This window comes from Trachemys scripta, chromosome 7, assembly GCF_013100865.1.
Source record: "Trachemys scripta elegans isolate TJP31775 chromosome 7, CAS_Tse_1.0, whole genome shotgun sequence".
In the NCBI taxonomy this organism is placed as follows: domain Eukaryota; kingdom Metazoa; phylum Chordata; order Testudines; family Emydidae; genus Trachemys; species Trachemys scripta.
Genome location: NC_048304.1, coordinates 119429860 through 119447578, shown reverse-complemented (window position 1 = coordinate 119447578; position 17719 = coordinate 119429860). Strand labels below are relative to the sequence as shown.

Here is a 17719-nt window from a genome sequence, read left to right as displayed (position 1 = left end):
GCCGTCAGGTGGCAACTCTCTTCCCGGGTCCAAATTCGAAAGAGGTGACAGATGCAGAGGTGAAAAAGTCTGTATTCCATTCCTCAATCCCACGAGCCATTCGAGAGTTTGGCACTGGCAGCACTGTTTACCACGTTTGAGCCCGATTTCTTAGTTGAGAGAGATTAAAGAGAACCTAGGCATAGAAGGAGCTGTTTGTTTCAATTCCTTTGGCTAGCACAGCGCTTTGTACATTTTTAATAAAGGCAGTTCTTCTGCTTTGATAGCAGCATCGCAAATATATGCATTTTTTCCGTTCGCTCCTTCCACACCAAATGTAGCTCTTCATCTTTTGAAGATGTTATGAGATTGTAATGAAGCACTTTTTCTCCTTAAGTATCACACTCGCACTTGGATGAAACAACAGCATTTACTGTTCCAATTCCTATTTCATTTACAATAGGCTAAAATGAATTATAACTTATTTTCCCCAGCTTTCTGTAGATCTCAGAGAAGACAGACAGATGGAGAACTAAACATGTAGTGGGAACACGGCTCAAACCAAATATCTCATCACAGATGGTCTGAGCTAGTTGCAAGTGGGAATTCTAAGGGTCATTTTGCATGGGCATCACAATCATTTGTCTGAAAAGATTCCAATTATTTTTTGAACATCTGTTTCAAATAAGCGCTTATTTCATAGAATCATAAAATATCAGGGTTGGAAGGGACCTCAGGAGGTCATCTAGTCCAACCCCCTGTTCAAAGCAGGACCAATCCCCAACTAAATCATCCCAGCCAATGATGAAGTCAACGTCTGCTCTGCCTTGATAGGATAATTCCTCCTGGTTCTTTAGAATGGCTGGAGTTTCACTCTATGTAAGAATACTTTGCAAAAGCGACTAGAGATTTTGGGTGCAGCACGGGGTTGGGTTCTGCATTGTGAAAAAGGACTTGCTGTGGGATGGGAAAAGACATTGCTGGGGACGTCATCCCCCAACCCACACACCCAAACCTGCAAGTCCTTTGTGGGTAAATTAATGCTGACCAGGTTAGTTGTAACTAACATCGATCCGCTTACACCTGTTTTGGGGCAGTTCAGGAGGATTCCATGGTATGGCAGCCCTTGAGGTCACCACAGCAGACAGCCTTGTACCTTCATAGATCCCTTTAAAGACCCACCCACATGTCAGGGGGAATCTACAGGTTGAGGAGATGGGATCCAGAGAGAAGGCGAAACCGCCACCCAACCACAATGGAAGAGTTCCAGGAACCTTGTGAATTTGGATTTTCACTGCCCCATGTAGCAGTAACCCACATCTGGCCCTAAACATCTGATTCCAGATATAACTTTGAAGGCCATACCCATTGATAGCCACCTAGCAGGCCACGCAATTGAATGCTAGTAAGGCAGATGACATTGTTCTGAGAAAGAAATAAAACTCTTAAGAATGAGGTTCCCTTTTGTTTAAGAAGAAGTTTGAAGTCCGGCTGCAAAGCACTGACGTCTTCTGAATGGAACGTTTTTTTCACCCCCCAGACTGACGCTTTTTGGATAGGTCTCTCAAAAACCCAGCTCCATAAGGCAACCATATCCTTTCAAGCTCCATTGCTAATTCGCCATTGTTCTTAATTAGGTAAGATACGGAGTAGACACAAAAAACATCTCTTTGCTTGCCTCCCATTAAAATCTGCTAACGAGGCAAAGCATAAAAAGTGACCCACATGGGGGGGGGGGAATTTTAAGGCAAACTGCCCCCAATGGTGTTAATTGATTAAAATTAAATAGCAATTTACGCAGACCTGAGCACAAATCTACATGTCATACTGATGTCCTTGAATGACTGAAATGCTGACACAGCCATAGGCTCTTTTCCGCTTTCAAATATTCTTTAAAAACAAGTTTTGTTAATTAAAGCTCATTCTGAAATTACCGCTTGGCAGCAGTCACCTCTGAATTGATTGGGAGCTGTGTGTGTGAGTGTGAATATATCAGCAATAACAACATACCTTGGGCAAAGAATACTTTGGCAGCTTCATCTGTGCAAACGTGTTTCTCCTATAGGACACGTAATAGTGTGGCCGTCCTCCCGATGTTAACTGCAATATAAAAGGGAATTTTATACCCAGGGTTACCATCATCCGCCTTCATTTTTCTTTGAGGCGGGAGGAAAATATTAGGCAGGTTGCAAAGGTGAATGAAACTGTGATAGCGACGGTTTAACATAGCAGCTGTTGCAGGAGGTGACAAAATACCTGTCAATCAAACTGTCAATGACTGAAACTGACAGTCAGTGCCACAACCTATCCCTGTTGTTTGTAAGTAAAGTCAGAGGGTGAAATTATGGGTGAAATTCTGGCCAGGGGAAAACTTCCATTGATTTCAATGGGGCCATGAATTTCACCCTCTGATTTTATATCCATATTGCAGATTACTATGGCACATTCAGGTCCTCGCTACCTGCAGAGGTATCAGGTGGTCAAGTGATTAGATCAGCAGGTTGCAAGGTAGGACCCGTGGGTTCCGTTTCTAGCTCTGGCACTGACTTCCTGTATGACTTGGCACGTCACCACACTTCAGCATCTAAATAAGTGGCCTGACATTCAGACTAGCAAAGCACCCACAGCTCCCAAAGTCAATCGGACTTTGACAATCAGGCCATTTATATAGATCCTGAGCATGGATTGAGGTGCCTGACTTTAGCAACCCAACTTTGAAAATGCTGGAGTTCAACTGCATGTGTTCCATTTTCCCCACCTGTGAAAAGAATCTGGTCGTGTTAACCTGACTCACAGGGATGTCATGAGGATTAATCAGTCTTCATAAAAGACTTTGAAATCCTTGGATGAAAGGTGCTAATATACGCGCAAAGAACCAATATGTTCAGAGCTCCTCGGAGCAGAACTTTATGTTAAGTATGGTCTTACAAAGACTTTTTGCAATCGTGGGGTGTTTTAAAAGGCAGTATTGTTAGTGATCCAAGAACACAGAGGTCATGATTCACAACAGATAAAAGAAATGAAATTATGACTATCTTTCATAATATCCATCTCTAATTCATTGATTGACAGCTAGTATTGACAGCAAAAATTGTCCACAAACACATGTTTTTGGTTTGTTTGTTTTTTCCTTTCTGCAAATGTAAGTTATCAAGGCTGGGTAATTTTTTCTTCAGTTTTTTAAGCAGCTGGAAAAGTCAACCATTTACTGATTAAAATGAAATCCTTTAAAACCTAAATTTAACATACTTCTTTCCCCAACTGATCTCACAGCACAGTACAAACAGCAACAAATTAATCTTCATAATACCCCTGGCTGCTGAGGGTTTTTATAGGTTGTCTCTTCACACAACCATTGAAATGCTGCCAGCTCTAGGGTGGAATGCAGCATTTATTAAAAGCACAGAGTAACACCGCACAACTGTTGAAAACTGGAAATTGAAATACACTGTATCCTACTTAAAGAGAAGGATGATTTGAGAAGGCAGAATGTAACTAGTCAGAGTGGAATTAACATGCCTATTGTCACCGTGTGCACCATGGGATCTGGCTGGACCATTGGCAAGAGGCCAACTCCAGCAGCACACCACTAATACAATGATACCCGAGCAATGATTCAATTATGACACTGAAGAAAGATTCCCACCGACTGAGCCGTCCCCACCACTAGCACCAGTATCTGATTTGCAATCAAAGGGTATGTCTACACTACACTTTGTGGACCTGCTTTAATTTGCATTACCAAACACATAAATGCTAGTATAGACACCTCCCCATGTTAGTTAAATCCTAATGTAAACCACAAATGCTTGTATTCTGGACCAGACCATCTAAACAAGCATTTACGGCTGTGTTAGTTACCTTGAGTCAATTAGCAATCAATTAACTCAAGTTAAAGCAGCAACACAGACTCAAGTCCAGACCAACCCCAAAAGGATCAGGTATCTACTCCAACAAGTCAGAACTATTGAAGGTCTCAGAAGGCATTCTGAAACCAGATTATTTCCAGTTCACGTACACTGCCCCTGCACTTTTTTCCGCCAACTCTCTTATTAAATAGACAGCGGCAGCAGGATAATGAAACCGATGGCTGTTCAGATGCATTCTCCGGCTCTCACCTAGAACAGAGATTGGCTGAATACATCTCATCTCCATCCTTGTCTCAATAATCGTAGTCCATGCATGACAATAATGGCTGATTACTCTCCCCGGTCCTTCCCTCTATCACCTCCTCCCCTCTTCTATTCCTTTCTCTCACTCAATAAAAGCCTTGATTGGTCTACTGCACTTGTGATATCAAGTGACTGGCACACCAACTTAAAGCCGAGTGGTACAGGGTCTACTACTGGAATGCATGATGAGGCTGGTTGATTGGCAATGAGGATTATTCCAGTACGCATCCTGAACGCTCCAGGCAGCACCTCCATGACCTCATGTTGATAAGATACTTGAAACAGAGTCAGAAGGAACCAATTAGCATTCTGATGGGCTGATGCACTCTGTGAAGCTCCTTTATGAGGCACTCCGGGCTGGTTGCTTAGTTGTGTGTGTGTGCGTGCGTATGTATATATACGAGCGAGGGGCAGGGAGGAGAATTACTTGGAATCAATCAGAGAATGCACGTTCCACACCTGAACAAACACATAATCGTCCTGCACAATCAGGGAGTCGGGGTCAATGTAGCCTGGAAACGGTTTGCTCCGGGTGGCTTCGGTGCAGTTCTGCATCCTGCAGGTGACGTACTGCGCATCTGAAATCATAAGGACAAAACAAAATAATGGTCAGGTATAGGGCATAGATCTCTCCCAGTGCTGCAGTATCAGTGGCAGGCTCTTGCTTTCCTCTCCATTCACCTGGCCCATTCCTTCATTACCGATGCTGGTTTATTTTAAAATATGTCCCTGCAGAGCGCTGGGTGCTGTATATTATTTATGTATAAGGTGGTAGCGCCTAGGAGCTCTAATCATGGACCAGGACCCCACAGTGCTAGGTGCTGTACAAACGCAGAACAAAAAAAGGCCCTGCCCCAAAAAGCTTACACTCTAATTAAATCAAATCTAATGTAAACAATGAATCGAACGTAGACCTGAGGAGCAGACAGGGCCAGATCCTCAGCAGTGCATGAGGAGCACACAGTGCATCTGAGCTGTATGCGCATCAAGATGGCTACAGGTAACCCCCATGCCCCAAACTATCCTCCTGGGGACATCTCTGTGCCAATGCCAGAGCTGTGCATTTACCCTCTGACTGCCCACAGGCCCCAAGGTGCTACTTTAGTCTTTTGGCACTGCTCATAGACTCAGACTTTAAGGTCAGAAGGGACCATTATGATCTTCTAGTCTGACCTCCTGCACAATGCAGGCCACAGAATCTCACCCACCCACTCCTGTAACAAACCCCTGTCCTATGTCTGAGCTATTGAAGTCCTCAACTTGTGGTTTAAAGACTTCAAGGTGCAGAGAATCCTCCAGCAAGTGACACGTGCCCCACGCTGCAGAGGAAGGCGAAAACCCCCCAGGGCCTCTGCCACTCTGCCCTGGAGGAAAATTCCTTCTGACCCCAAATATGGCGATCAGCTAAACCCTGAGCATGTGAGCAAGACTCACCAGCCAGACACCCAGGAAATAATTCTTTGTAGTAACTCAGATCGCACCCATCTAACATCCCATCACAGGCCATTGGGCATATTTACCGCTAAAAGTCAAAGATCAATTAATTGCCAAAATTAGGCTATCCCATCATACCATCCCTTCCGTAAACTTATCAAGCTTAGTCTTGAAGCCAGATATGTCTTTTGCCTCCACTGCTCCCCTTGGAAGGTTATTCCAGAACGTCACTCCTCTGATGGTTAGAAACCTTCATCTAATTTCAAGTCTAAACTTCCTAATGTTCAGTTTATATCCATTTGTTCTTGAGTCCACATTGGTACTAAGCTTAAATAATTCCTCTCCCTCTCTGATATCTATTCCTCTGATATATTTATAGAGAGCAATCATATCTTCCCTCAGCCTTCTTTTGGTTAGGCTAAACAAGCTAAGCTCTTTGAATCTCCTTTCATAAGACAGGTTTTCCATTCCTCAGATCATCCTAGTAGCCCTTCTCTGTACCTGTTCCAGTTTGAATTCATCCTTCTTAAACATGGGCGACCAGAACTGCACACAGTATTCCAGATGAGGTCTCACCAGTGCCTTGTATAACGGTACTAACACCTCCTTATCTCTACTGGAAATACCTCGCCTGACGCATCCCAAGACCGTATTAGCTTTTTTCACAGCCATATCATAATGCCCCCTCTTTCCTGGGCATAACAGCTATTGTATTCCCCCTATGTCTCTGGTGTGGTGGCTCTAGGGTGGGTAAACTGGCTTTGGCTAGTCTAAACATGGACTGTAAAGTACAAAGCCCTGACACTAACTTCCACCCCGCCACTCCTCGGTTCCTTATCCCCAGTTTGTGGCAGCATTGCTCAGCATTTTAGCTCATTTGCCTTCAGGCCAGCTGTCAAAGCTATCTTGATCTCACTTCATAACACTCTTCCATTCTAAGGTGGTCAGGATGGAGGCCGCATCTGAGGACAGTGGTGTATAATGCCTACAGCCCTGCCCGTGTAAGCTTAGCCCTATGCTTAACTTTAAGCCCATGACTAGATCCGCAGAGTTCAAGAGGACTACCCACAGATTTGAAGTTAAGCACGTGCCTGAGTCTTTTTACGAATCAGGGGCCTTTCGCAATAGACTCAGTTGTAATAACTAATAGGCAGCAGGTTTAAAACAAACAAGGAAGTACTTCTTCACACAACACACGGTCAACCTGCGGAACTCATTGCCAGGAGATGTTGTGAAGGCCAAAATTATAACTGCATTTAAAAAATAATTAGTTACATTCATGGAGGATAGGTCCATCAATAGGTATTCACCAAGACAGTCACGGATGCAACCCTCTGGGTGTTCCTAAAAACCTCCAACTGCCAGATGCTGGGACTGGACAACAGGCAATTAATCACTCGAAATTGCCCTGTTCTGTTCATTCCCTCTGAAGCATCGGGCACTGGCCCCTGTCAGAAGACAGGATACTGGACTTGATGGACCATTGGTTTGATCCCGTATGGCCATTCTTATGACTATAGAGGGGATTCTTTATTGAGGCTGCTGGAGAAGAGAAACCCTGTGGTTCTTCTGGACTCTCTAGCTCCCAGATTGACCAACCCAGCCTGTGCCATGCAGTGTCAAACACAGTCTCACAAACTCATGAGAACTTCTGGCCACATCTCAAGAGGCTTGCCAGCTATACATTGTGTCAAGTAAAGTACCAGGTAGGAGTCCCCTAGATTAAAAGCTTTAACCAGAGTGGAGAATCAGGGTCTCAGTCATAAATTTAGGCTTTTCCAGCTCAATTAAGCAGTTGCAGTTTGTATGAGGACAAAGCTCATTTAAAGAAAGAAGGATTTTAGCATTAGCACTGGCTTGACAAACTCTAAATGGCATTTAATCTTGAAAGTACTTCTAATCATCTTCCTCTTTGGAGTAGCATAGTCCCTAGCTTGGTATAATTACGTCCCTCTGAACAGAGAAACAACATTTTTTCCATTGAAATTGAAACCACTAGCTTTTCATCATTTTCTATTTAATCATTTAAAAAAAAATTAAATCCGTCATTTAAGTTTTTTTTCTTATTTCTAAGGATGTTGTCTTCTATTTAAAACAGACACACAGAGTACAAATCCATGGGCTTTAGTAAAGTTAGATCGTGGATGATTTGGGGCCTATGTTTGCAGAGCACGTTGGATATTTAAAGGGCTAAATATTATTAGTCCATACAGTATAGAATTCTTTGCATTTTCGAAGTGCATTACAAAAGACTAATTGATATAATCCAGATAGCATGATCAGAGTACCTTTTCGTTCTCTGCAATATGATTTTCTTTAGACCAGCCACTTGAGGGCAATAGTAGATATGCACACTAGCCAGCACATCAAATGAAATCAAGAAATCTCCCTTTTCAGGGTCATTTCTCCATTGTTCCTGTTAGCAGGAAACCACAGAAGGAAGAGGAAAAGGAAGGAAAAGAATCAGAGGTGATGGAAGTTTGAGGTCTTTCCTCCTTACAATTACTGAGCATGTGAAATAAATCCACCTGATCATAAAAGATGGCCTCAACCGAAAGCCCCAGAGGAAGACAACACATCAAAAAGGCAACATGCCCTGGGGAAAATTCCTTCCCAATCCTAACTTTAGCCATTGGCTTAGCCCCACCCCTGTGATCAAGGATCATGCTACCCAGAACTGCTGATCCTACGAATGCTTACTCCTTTGAGTAGCCCCTTTCTCTCCCGCTCTCCTTCTGCCATGGTTTGGATGACTTTCTGGAGTGAAGACAACTTATTTTCCACACCCACTCCTTCCCTTCTACTTCTGCTTTGCTCCCAGAGTCTCAAGCTCTCTCACATGCAGGGGGAGACTATTCTAAAAAGTTCTTAGCTCCAGCTGAACGGGCTCTCTGCTACAGCATGTGCACATATTGACCACTGTTCTAAGACAATCCAGCCTGTAGCTGGCTTGGCTATAGGCACGTATATCAGATCTGACAGGGAAGGACTGCAGGCTGTCATTGCAAAATGCTCCTAACTACTAATAATCGGCTAACCCCCTGAAGTCATCATTCAGACTAAATAACTCTAGCGGTCAATGAACCAAAGCATGAGATGCATATTCGTTTACTCCAGCCAAATTTCCTTTGTCTTGGAGCCCAGAAATAAAGGGAACCAGACATCACAATAAAGGGCCAATCATTCTTCTTTACCTTGTGTCAACATTAAACACAATCTCTTTTGGCATTCTGTTCATGGGGACTTTTTATGCGATTCCATAGGAAGCGCCTTGTAATTTAGCATTAATTAATGTTAATTAATGTATTCAGTTGCTAAGCTCTGGAATTAATTTCATTACTTTTCCTGCACAGATGTTTTCCCTGCCATAGGTAATTAGGACATTATGCTTCTCATTTCCAGCATCCTCACCTCTAACAACAGCTGCTGCTTTTAATATACAACCACCACAACAAAGCCATGCTGTGCCTAGAGAGAAGAACACAGCAATTGCCATCTTTGATCAGAGCAGTATCCGGAGTACTGTGAATTAGACCATGATCCTTGGCATTGGCCAATACTAGATATTTCTAACGAAGGTGCAAAAAACCTTGTGAAAAACAATGAGAAAATAGGCTTCCTGTTTCCATACGGAAACACCAGGAAATAAATCTGCATTGGCCAATACTAAATATTTCTAACTAAGGTGCAAAAAACCTTGTGAAAAACAATGAGAAAACAGGCTTCCCATTTCCATAGGGGAAACACCAAGAACTAAATCTGCTCTTGTCAAGGAGAAGCATGAAACACAACTGGTGCAACTGCAGTTTGACAGCTGTGAAGGCAGCATACTGAGATATCTCAATCCCTTCTGGCTCGATGAAAAAGCTGCATTGATAAGTTCTTCAGGGAGCTTGTGTCCAGCCCTTCTTGATGATGTGGGTGTGTCACTGGCAAACCCCGTGCCAGCTCTTGCCAAGTCTGTAGCCATCAGCTGATAAATTCATAGCTGGAAACCAGACCAGCTCACCTGTATGTTAATATTGTTCAAGGTAGGTGTTAGACTTGTAAGAATGTGTTTAGACTCTATCAAATGCTTGTAAGTTGCTGCATGCATTAATCTTCCTTGTAATGTCTGGATCTCATGCTATAATGTAATATGTAAGTTTTGCTTTATAATGGTAAAAATGCCTGCTATGAACTTGTGAACCTAGGCAGGAAGAGTGGCTCCCCTGCCCATGAAGAAGAGCCATGGAGGCTAAATGGGCCATTGTAGGACGAGACTTTGTTGATTGCTCCATCCACCCATGAAGAAGTTACAGGAGCTCTCATCCCATGGGCTTGAACTCTAGGGGAAGGCCATGTAAAGATGTTCACAAGAAGAAATGGTTTGTTGTTTGGATTCTTTGAAGGTAAGAAACAAAAAGCAGAGATCCCCAGGGTCAGCCTGAGTGAGCTGGCCTGAAAAGACATTCAGTGGACAAATTACTACATCTCTGTCACCTTTTGGAACCATAGACTGTGACTCACTGTGCTTGTATGTTGCCTGCTTTAACCTGTAATAACTCTCTCATTTATTTTTCCTAATGAATAAATACTTAATTAGTTTACTATAGGATTGACTACCAGCATTGTCTTTGGTGTGACATCTATAGTACAAACTGATGTGGGATAAGCATCTCGTCTCTAGGAACTGGGAGCAAGCTGAATATTTTGCAATTTTTGGCGGAAGTGACTATGACTAAGGTTAAGATTTTGTCGAGGTGATTTTTAGTAAAAGTCATGGACATGTCACGGTCAATAAACAAAAATTCACAGAAGCCATGACCTGTCTGTGACTTTTGCTGCTGCAGCTCCATGGTTTCCCCTGCCACCATGGTGGCTGGGAGCTGTGGGGTTTCCCCTCTGCCCACAGCAGCTGGGAGCTGCAGGGTGACCATATTTCCTCTCCCTTCCCCTTCTCCGTGCGAGGCTGTCGCTGGTTGCTGGAATCCTGAGGAAGGCCCCCTCAGGAGTCTGTCGCCTGCCACTGGAACCTTGCCAGCGCCCTGTTGGCTGCCAGTTCCAGAGTCCCACAGCCTCTGGGGCTGAAGCAGAGAATATCACGGGGGGTCTCTGGAAGTCACAGATTCCTTGACTTCCATGACATAACTGTAGCCTTAACTATGGCTAATTCTAGCTTGTCTGGGTGGCAAGATAGAAGGTGTGCCCATGGGGACTGTCTGTGACTCCATGGTAAGTTTGTTACTGTCATCCAGGAGTTCACACTTGTTACTGAGTTGGTGAAATCTAATTATAGAACATAGAGCCAGTTTCGGGTGTCTGGCCCACTTTATGACATTCTGAGGTCGTGAACCCTCCAGACAGTGTGACAGTGGACATGGCTTAATAGAGGGTGGAGGGGGAGTTTTGGGGGCTTTGAAGGACCCCTTCCAACATGAAGAGTCAAATCCCTTTTGTAAAATGGATTCAGAAGCCCTGTGGGACACCCTGCTACAAGGTATTATTTGGGCTAATAACTCCAGGTTCGGACCTACCACTGAAGACAATAGAAAGGCTTCCATGGATTTCATTGGTGGTTGGATCAGGTGGCTGGATAGTAAGGTGAGATGGACAATTTATTTGTAACAAATAATATTCATTGTGAATTTATCCCATTTGTTTCTGTTTGTAATTTGTTCAGGAATCAGTTCCGATTTCTGCAATTATATCTAGTAACCATAAGGATTAGCCAAATAGTTTGGCCAACCAGTGTCCAGCAAACAAGTTGTCTATGAACTGTTCATTTTGTCTATTTGCTATGCATTGTTCAGGAGTGTGATTGGCCATCTAAGTCATAAGGCGTTGTTTCTGCTCCTGGACTGGAATATTGAAACTTTTAAAATAAGAGAATAACAAATAATGAATAACTCACTTCCTAGTATGAAGGTTCAGATGAATAATTATTCATGGAACATTCAGGATTCACGAGCATTTTCACAAGCAGCCAGCAGCATACTCACAAACAACAAATGTTAAAAAACAGTGAAATGAAGCCAGTTCATTTCTGAGGGATATACTAACAAATCTGGTTTAATTCCTATTATTCCACCTGCTGCACTACATATCAAACCCAGGATTTAATATTTAAATGAATGAGGGCGCCATCTGCAGTTCCAATATCTGGGCTACAATTAGAAGAGCTAACAATCCTCATTTTTTTAGGGCAAATTCTGATTATCAGCTTTGGTTGGGAAGAAATTACTTATCCCCATGACACACTTTTGCCCAGTCATGGGGCATTCTGGGGATTCTTTGAAAGAAATGGCCATTGTCAGAGGCAGGATATTAGACTAGATGGAGTATTTATCTGCTCCAGGGTTGTAATTCTTATGTTTTTCTTTGCAACACCTACACAGGAAGAAGAGAGGAACATAGTCTTGCAGTTCAGAACTATGGGTCAGATTGTTGGCTGCTGAAAATCACCATAGCATGTTGATTAACACCAGCTGAGGATCTGGCCCTACCTGTGATTACAAAACAGCACAAGTCAAATTTAAATTAAAAATCTACAAACAGATCAATGCAGCAGAAAAACAGTAAAATGGACAGAGATACTTATTAAATATCAGCAAAACCCAGAATTTCTGCTACCACTTCATATTTCTTCTTTGCTTGTTTTCATCCCTTCCTTTAAAATAATAATTCTCTGATATCCAGTTTATCCACATCTATCCAAATAAATGCAAGTCCCTCTCGCATTCTCATTTAAGGCCCTGATCCTCCGACCTGTATTTATAATATGTAGTTATTGTACTATTGTGAGTAAGACTGCAGCAGTAGAAGAACTGTTCAGGAATTAATCAATTAATTTTTGTTGGAAAATACTGATTTGTCTAGATCAAATTTTTCCAGGAAACATAACAAAAGAACGGCCATACTGGGTCAAATCAATGGTCCATCTAGCCCAGTATTCTGTCTTCCGACAGTGGCCAGTGTCAGAGACTTCAAAGGGAATGAACAGAACAGGGCAATTATCAAGTGATCCATCCCATCGTCCACTCCCAGCTTCTGACAGTGGAAGGTTTAGGGACACCCAGAGCATGGGGTTGCATCCCTGACAAACTGGGTAATAGCCATTGATGGACCAAGCCTCCATTAACTTATCTCACTCTTTTTGGAGCCCAGTTATTCTTTTGGCCTTCACAACATCTCCTAGCAATGAATTCCATAGGTTGACTATGAGTTGTATGAAGTAGTACTTCCTTATGTTAGTTTTAAACCTGTTGGATGACCCCTAGTTATGTGACATGGTAAGTAACATTTCCCTATTCACTTTCTCCACACTATTCATTGATTTTATAGATGTCTATCATATACCCTCTTAGTCGTCTTTTCCAAGCCGAACACTCCCAGTCTTTTTACTCTCTCATAAAATGGAAGCTGTTCCATACACCTAATCATTTTTGTACCTTTTCTAATTCTAATATATCTTTTTTGAGATGGGGCAAGCAGAACAGCTTATAGTATGCAAGGTGTGGGCGTACCCTCAGTTTATATAGTGGCATTATGATATTTTCCGTCTTATTATCTATCTCTTTCCTAATGGTTCCCAACGATCTGTTAGATTTTCTGACTGTTGCTGCACATTGAGCAGATGTTTTCAGGAAATCAACCACAATGACTCCAAAATATCTTTCTTGAGTGGTAACAACTAATTTAGACCCCATCATTTTGTATGTATAATTGAGATTATGTTTCCCAATGTGCATTACTTTGAATTTATCAACATTGAATTTCAATTTTGTTGCCCAGTCACACAGTTTTGTGAGATCCCTTTGTAACTTTTCAAAGTCAGTTTTGGACTTAACTATCTCGAGAAATTATGTATCATCTGCAAATTTTACCACCTCACTGTTTACCTCCTTGTCCAGATCAAATTTATCAATTTGTTCTAAAACCTCCTCTATTGACACTTTAATCTGGGACATTTTCCTCAGATTTGGCACCTAAAAAGAAGGGCTCAGGTGTGGGAAACTCCCTCACATCCGCTGGAGTGAAGACTGATTCAAAGAATTCATTTAGCTTCTCTGCAAGGACCTTGTATTCCCTTAGTGCTCCTTTAGCAACTTGATCGTCTAGTGGCCCTACTTATTATTTGGCAGGCGTCCTGCTTCTGATGTAGTTAAAACAATTTTTGCTGTTAGTTTTTGTGTCTTTTGCTATTCAAATTCCCTTTTGGCCTATGTAATTATACTTTTACACTTGAATTTACTTTTACCTGAGTTTATGCTCCTTTTTTATTTTACTCAGTAGTATTTGACTTCCAATTTTTAAAGGACACCTTTTAGCCTCCAATCACCTCTTTTACTCTGTTCTTTAGCCAGGGTGGCTTATTTCTGGTCCTCTCACTGGTTGTTTGTTTGTTTGTTTTTTTGGGGGAAAGAACAATACATTTAATTTGAGTCTTATTGTGATGTTTGTAAATAGTTTCCAGGAAAGAGTGGGTTATGACAATTTTTTTGACTCAAACATTTTTTTGGAAAAAAGTTTCAAAACCATTGAAATTTTTTGACATTTAAGATAAATACAGTAAATAAATAATAAAATCTAAATAAACATTTCAAATTTGTTGGCTTGTTCATTTCCTTGCTTCCATAAAAGATTTCAAGATTTTAACTTTTCATCCCAATTCAGGACGGGACTTTTCTTTAAATCTGGTGAACGTGTGTGTGATGGGAAATCCATTTTCTGCCCAGCTCTGAGCAGCAGATTCATATTCTAGATGTCCCATTTATTCAATTGCCTGCAGGTGCTGTGGTAGTTTCCAAATATAATGTAGGCATTCATCTTTTGAACTACTTACCAGTCGACAATATTTTGTTACAGGAGTTACGCTATCTGAATTAACTAGACTTGAGACTGCAGGAGTTCAGAATCTTTCATTTGCTTTTGTGTGGGTGCCTAGCCACACATCCATGATTGAAAACGTTGCCCTCCCTGACTTGCCCAAGTTCAGGCAGCAAACCGGTGGAGGATCAGGAGATAGAACCCAGGTCTCCTGACTCACAGCTATTTACCTCTCATGCAAAGCAGAACAAACAAACAGTCTGTATCAAAATGTTTATATTAAAAGCCCCAGAGGGATTAAAACTGCAGATTTTGGGTGTGAATCCCGATCTGATCTGTGCAGAGTGTTTACCTTCAAGCATTAGATTTGGCCCCAGACGCCAATGAAACATTCTTAACTTAAAGAACCCCAAAAACTTAATTTTTTTCATAAACTTTGTTGTTGTTTTTTCATAAACGTAATGCCTAGCTAAGTTTCTCAAAAATGTACAGACCTTTCAAGGGGATTTTGGTTAAGTTTCAATCTAATTTGGCGCTACCTTCTAACAGCATACTCTCTGCCCTCTGGTTACAGAAAATAACTTATGTTATGGTGTTGTTCAGATCTACATGAAATTAACTGTTTCTCTACAGCATTGACCTGAAACCAGGCAAAAAATCTGTAGCTTCTGCTGACTTTTTTTGTGAATAAGTTTCTGATTTTATTCCAGACTCAAAGTGGAACCCTAGGGACACAAAGTCATATGAATGGAAATGTAAGATAAGGCTCAGATGAATTTCTTCCAACTGAAAACACAACGATTGCCATTTGGCTCCTACTTAGAATCTGCCCAGACTGGACTTTAAGAGAAACCACTAAATATAAACATCACTTTCTATGTACTTGGATTTTATACTGGAGATCAAAATCCACGACACTTGGCACTCTAACCGAAATTAACCAAGAGTATTAAAAACTTAAATCACATCAATTAACACTGTATAATAATCAAACTGCCATATAACTCCCATACCAAATTAATCACATACTCAGCCGCTTTTTGGGGACTCCAGTTCAAGCACTAGCATTGATCATACAATGTAACGTATGACATGAAAGACCAGATCCTCATCTGGTGTAATTGGGAATAGCTCTACTGAAATCAGTGAAGTTATATAGATTTATATTAGCTGAGGGACTGTTCTTTTTTCCCATCTGTAAATCTTTTACACTATGTATAGCAATACAATAAATAAAAATATGAAGACAGACCATGATCAGGGATCAGAAGACATAGACACAGTCAGGAAAAAGTTATTAGTATTCCGGCTGGGAATGCCCAGGACTAAGTCAGATGATGATAAATGCTCTCACAACCCTACCAACCAGATTTTCTAATACCTTACTGAGGTGACATCTCTATCCTCTCTCATCTGAAGCCATGGTTAATGTACTGCTGAGCATCTGCTGGGAAAGATACCAGGCGCAAGAATAAAAGTATCTTGTTATTTGCATTGAGGTCCGGCGCTTTTGCTTAGATCCTGGGTTTCAATTGCTGGGTGATTTTTTTCTAATTTGTTTCGATAGGGATACCTTTTCAAATTAAATCCCTTTATTGAATTTTCACCCTTGGTTAGCTCCCAAACATGTGGCCCTTGCAAAAGATTAGAGAAATAGTTCACAAATTGTAACTCTTGGGCTAAGCCTGAAAAAAAGCATCTTATTAACAACCCTTTGCCTGTTCCAGTTACATGCTACTCTCCTCCATCGGAGAAAGGTTTGCTCACCAATCAGAGGGGTGGAAATTATCATCTTCGGGGAAGGCAAGTTTGTCTAGTGGCTAGAACTGGACAGTTAAGCAACCTGGGATCTATCCTCAACTATGGTAATGACTCACCATGTGACTTTGAGCAAGTCACTTCACCTACCTGTACCCCAGTTTCCCCATCTGTAAAATGGGAATAATAATGTTTATTACTTTTGTCTCTACATTTATATAGGCCTTTTCTTCTAAAGTATTCTTCTTATGTCACAAGAACTAGAATTGGACCAGAAGAAGAGAGAAGAGGAGAAAAGAGGAATTGGAGTTTAGAGCCTGGAGAATACCATGAAGTCAATAAGCCTTAGAGTGTCACTACAAGAGAATAGCCCTTAATAAACACTTACTACAGAAACTGTTCAAAACACAATACAACAGTGTAGCTACTCCATTAGAGGGTGTCATAGTATAATATTTTACTACTATTTAGTACTTCCATACGAGCAGAAAGGACGGATCAGCCTCCTTTCTGTGTCCAGGGAATGTGAAAGTTAAAAAGAGGAAAGAAAAGACACAAATGGTAAAAAGCACTGAGATATTTAAAATTCTTTCAGTTTTAATAATCTAATGTGTTATTAAAGGGAAAGGACATTAAAAATATATACAATTTCTATTCCAATGGTGTCTTTTAAAATTCATCCTCTGAAGAATAATTTCTTACCCATAACGCTAAGCAAGTTAAAAAAAAATGTCTTGAAACAGTTCCCTCCCTGACAGTTTCTGGGCTAAATCCTGCCGTCATAAATCTGGAGGAACACCACTGACTTTGGCTGTGTAACTGAGAGCAGAGTTTGACCCACTGGGATTTTTCAGAAGTTAATCTACGATGTCATCAAAACAAAAAAAAATAAATAATCCTGCAAATGGTGCAAATCTATTATTTACATTGCAGCAAAGCTGACATTTGCAGGAGAACCATCATGGAATTAAAAATGAGAACATCCAGGACAGTCGGGTGGTTTCTGTGAGGTACACAACCGCCTGAGGCAATTGAAAGCTGCAGGAAAAAAGCCACAGGGAAAGACCTGCAGAAGTGGGGAAGCGGAAAGATTAAACAGCAGGAAACAGGGGAGTGGAGAAAAGACCAGCAGAGGTATCAATGGACCTGAGAAAACTTCTGTCCAACAAGGAAAGCTTGAGAAAGGAGTTTGGAGTTGTAAGCAGAAGGAAAATTGGCCACAAGAGCAAAGAAAGGTTGAAGGGGTAAACACAATGGAGGAGCAGGTAGAGATAAACTGGAGAAGAGAGTATCCTTTTACCGACTGCCTTCAAAGGCTGCACATCCCATGGGAATCCTCCGTCCTGCAGGTAACCTCCTTCCACAGCCTGTTAATACCACCCTTTCAGTTAGCTGGAGGAGCTGCTGCTCGGCCTTGAACTGAGGGAGCTGCTCTAAGACCTTGCCCGTGAGAGACTGAACAGAGAAGAAAAGTAAGATCTCCTCTACTATAGGGTGTTGGCGTCAGAATGGCAGGCCAACCCAGAGCACGACAGAGCTGGTAACGACAATACAGTCTGGAAACTAAT

At 41.6% G+C, this 17719-nt stretch overlaps 1 protein-coding gene across 3 annotated transcripts in view; it reads right to left on the bottom strand.

The window, feature by feature from the left end:
• Positions 1 to 17719, bottom strand: part of SORCS1 (sortilin related VPS10 domain containing receptor 1) — a 408602-nt gene that overhangs the window by 88403 nt on the left and 302480 nt on the right. For all 3 annotated transcript variants that reach the window (XM_034776637.1, XM_034776634.1, XM_034776636.1), the window contains exons 7-8: positions 4611 to 4729; positions 1990 to 2079 (exon numbers count right to left, since the gene is read on the bottom strand). In XM_034776637.1, the coding sequence (XP_034632528.1) occupies positions 1990 to 2079; positions 4611 to 4729 (209 nt within the window). The remainder of the gene's footprint in view (positions 1 to 1989; positions 2080 to 4610; positions 4730 to 17719) is intronic.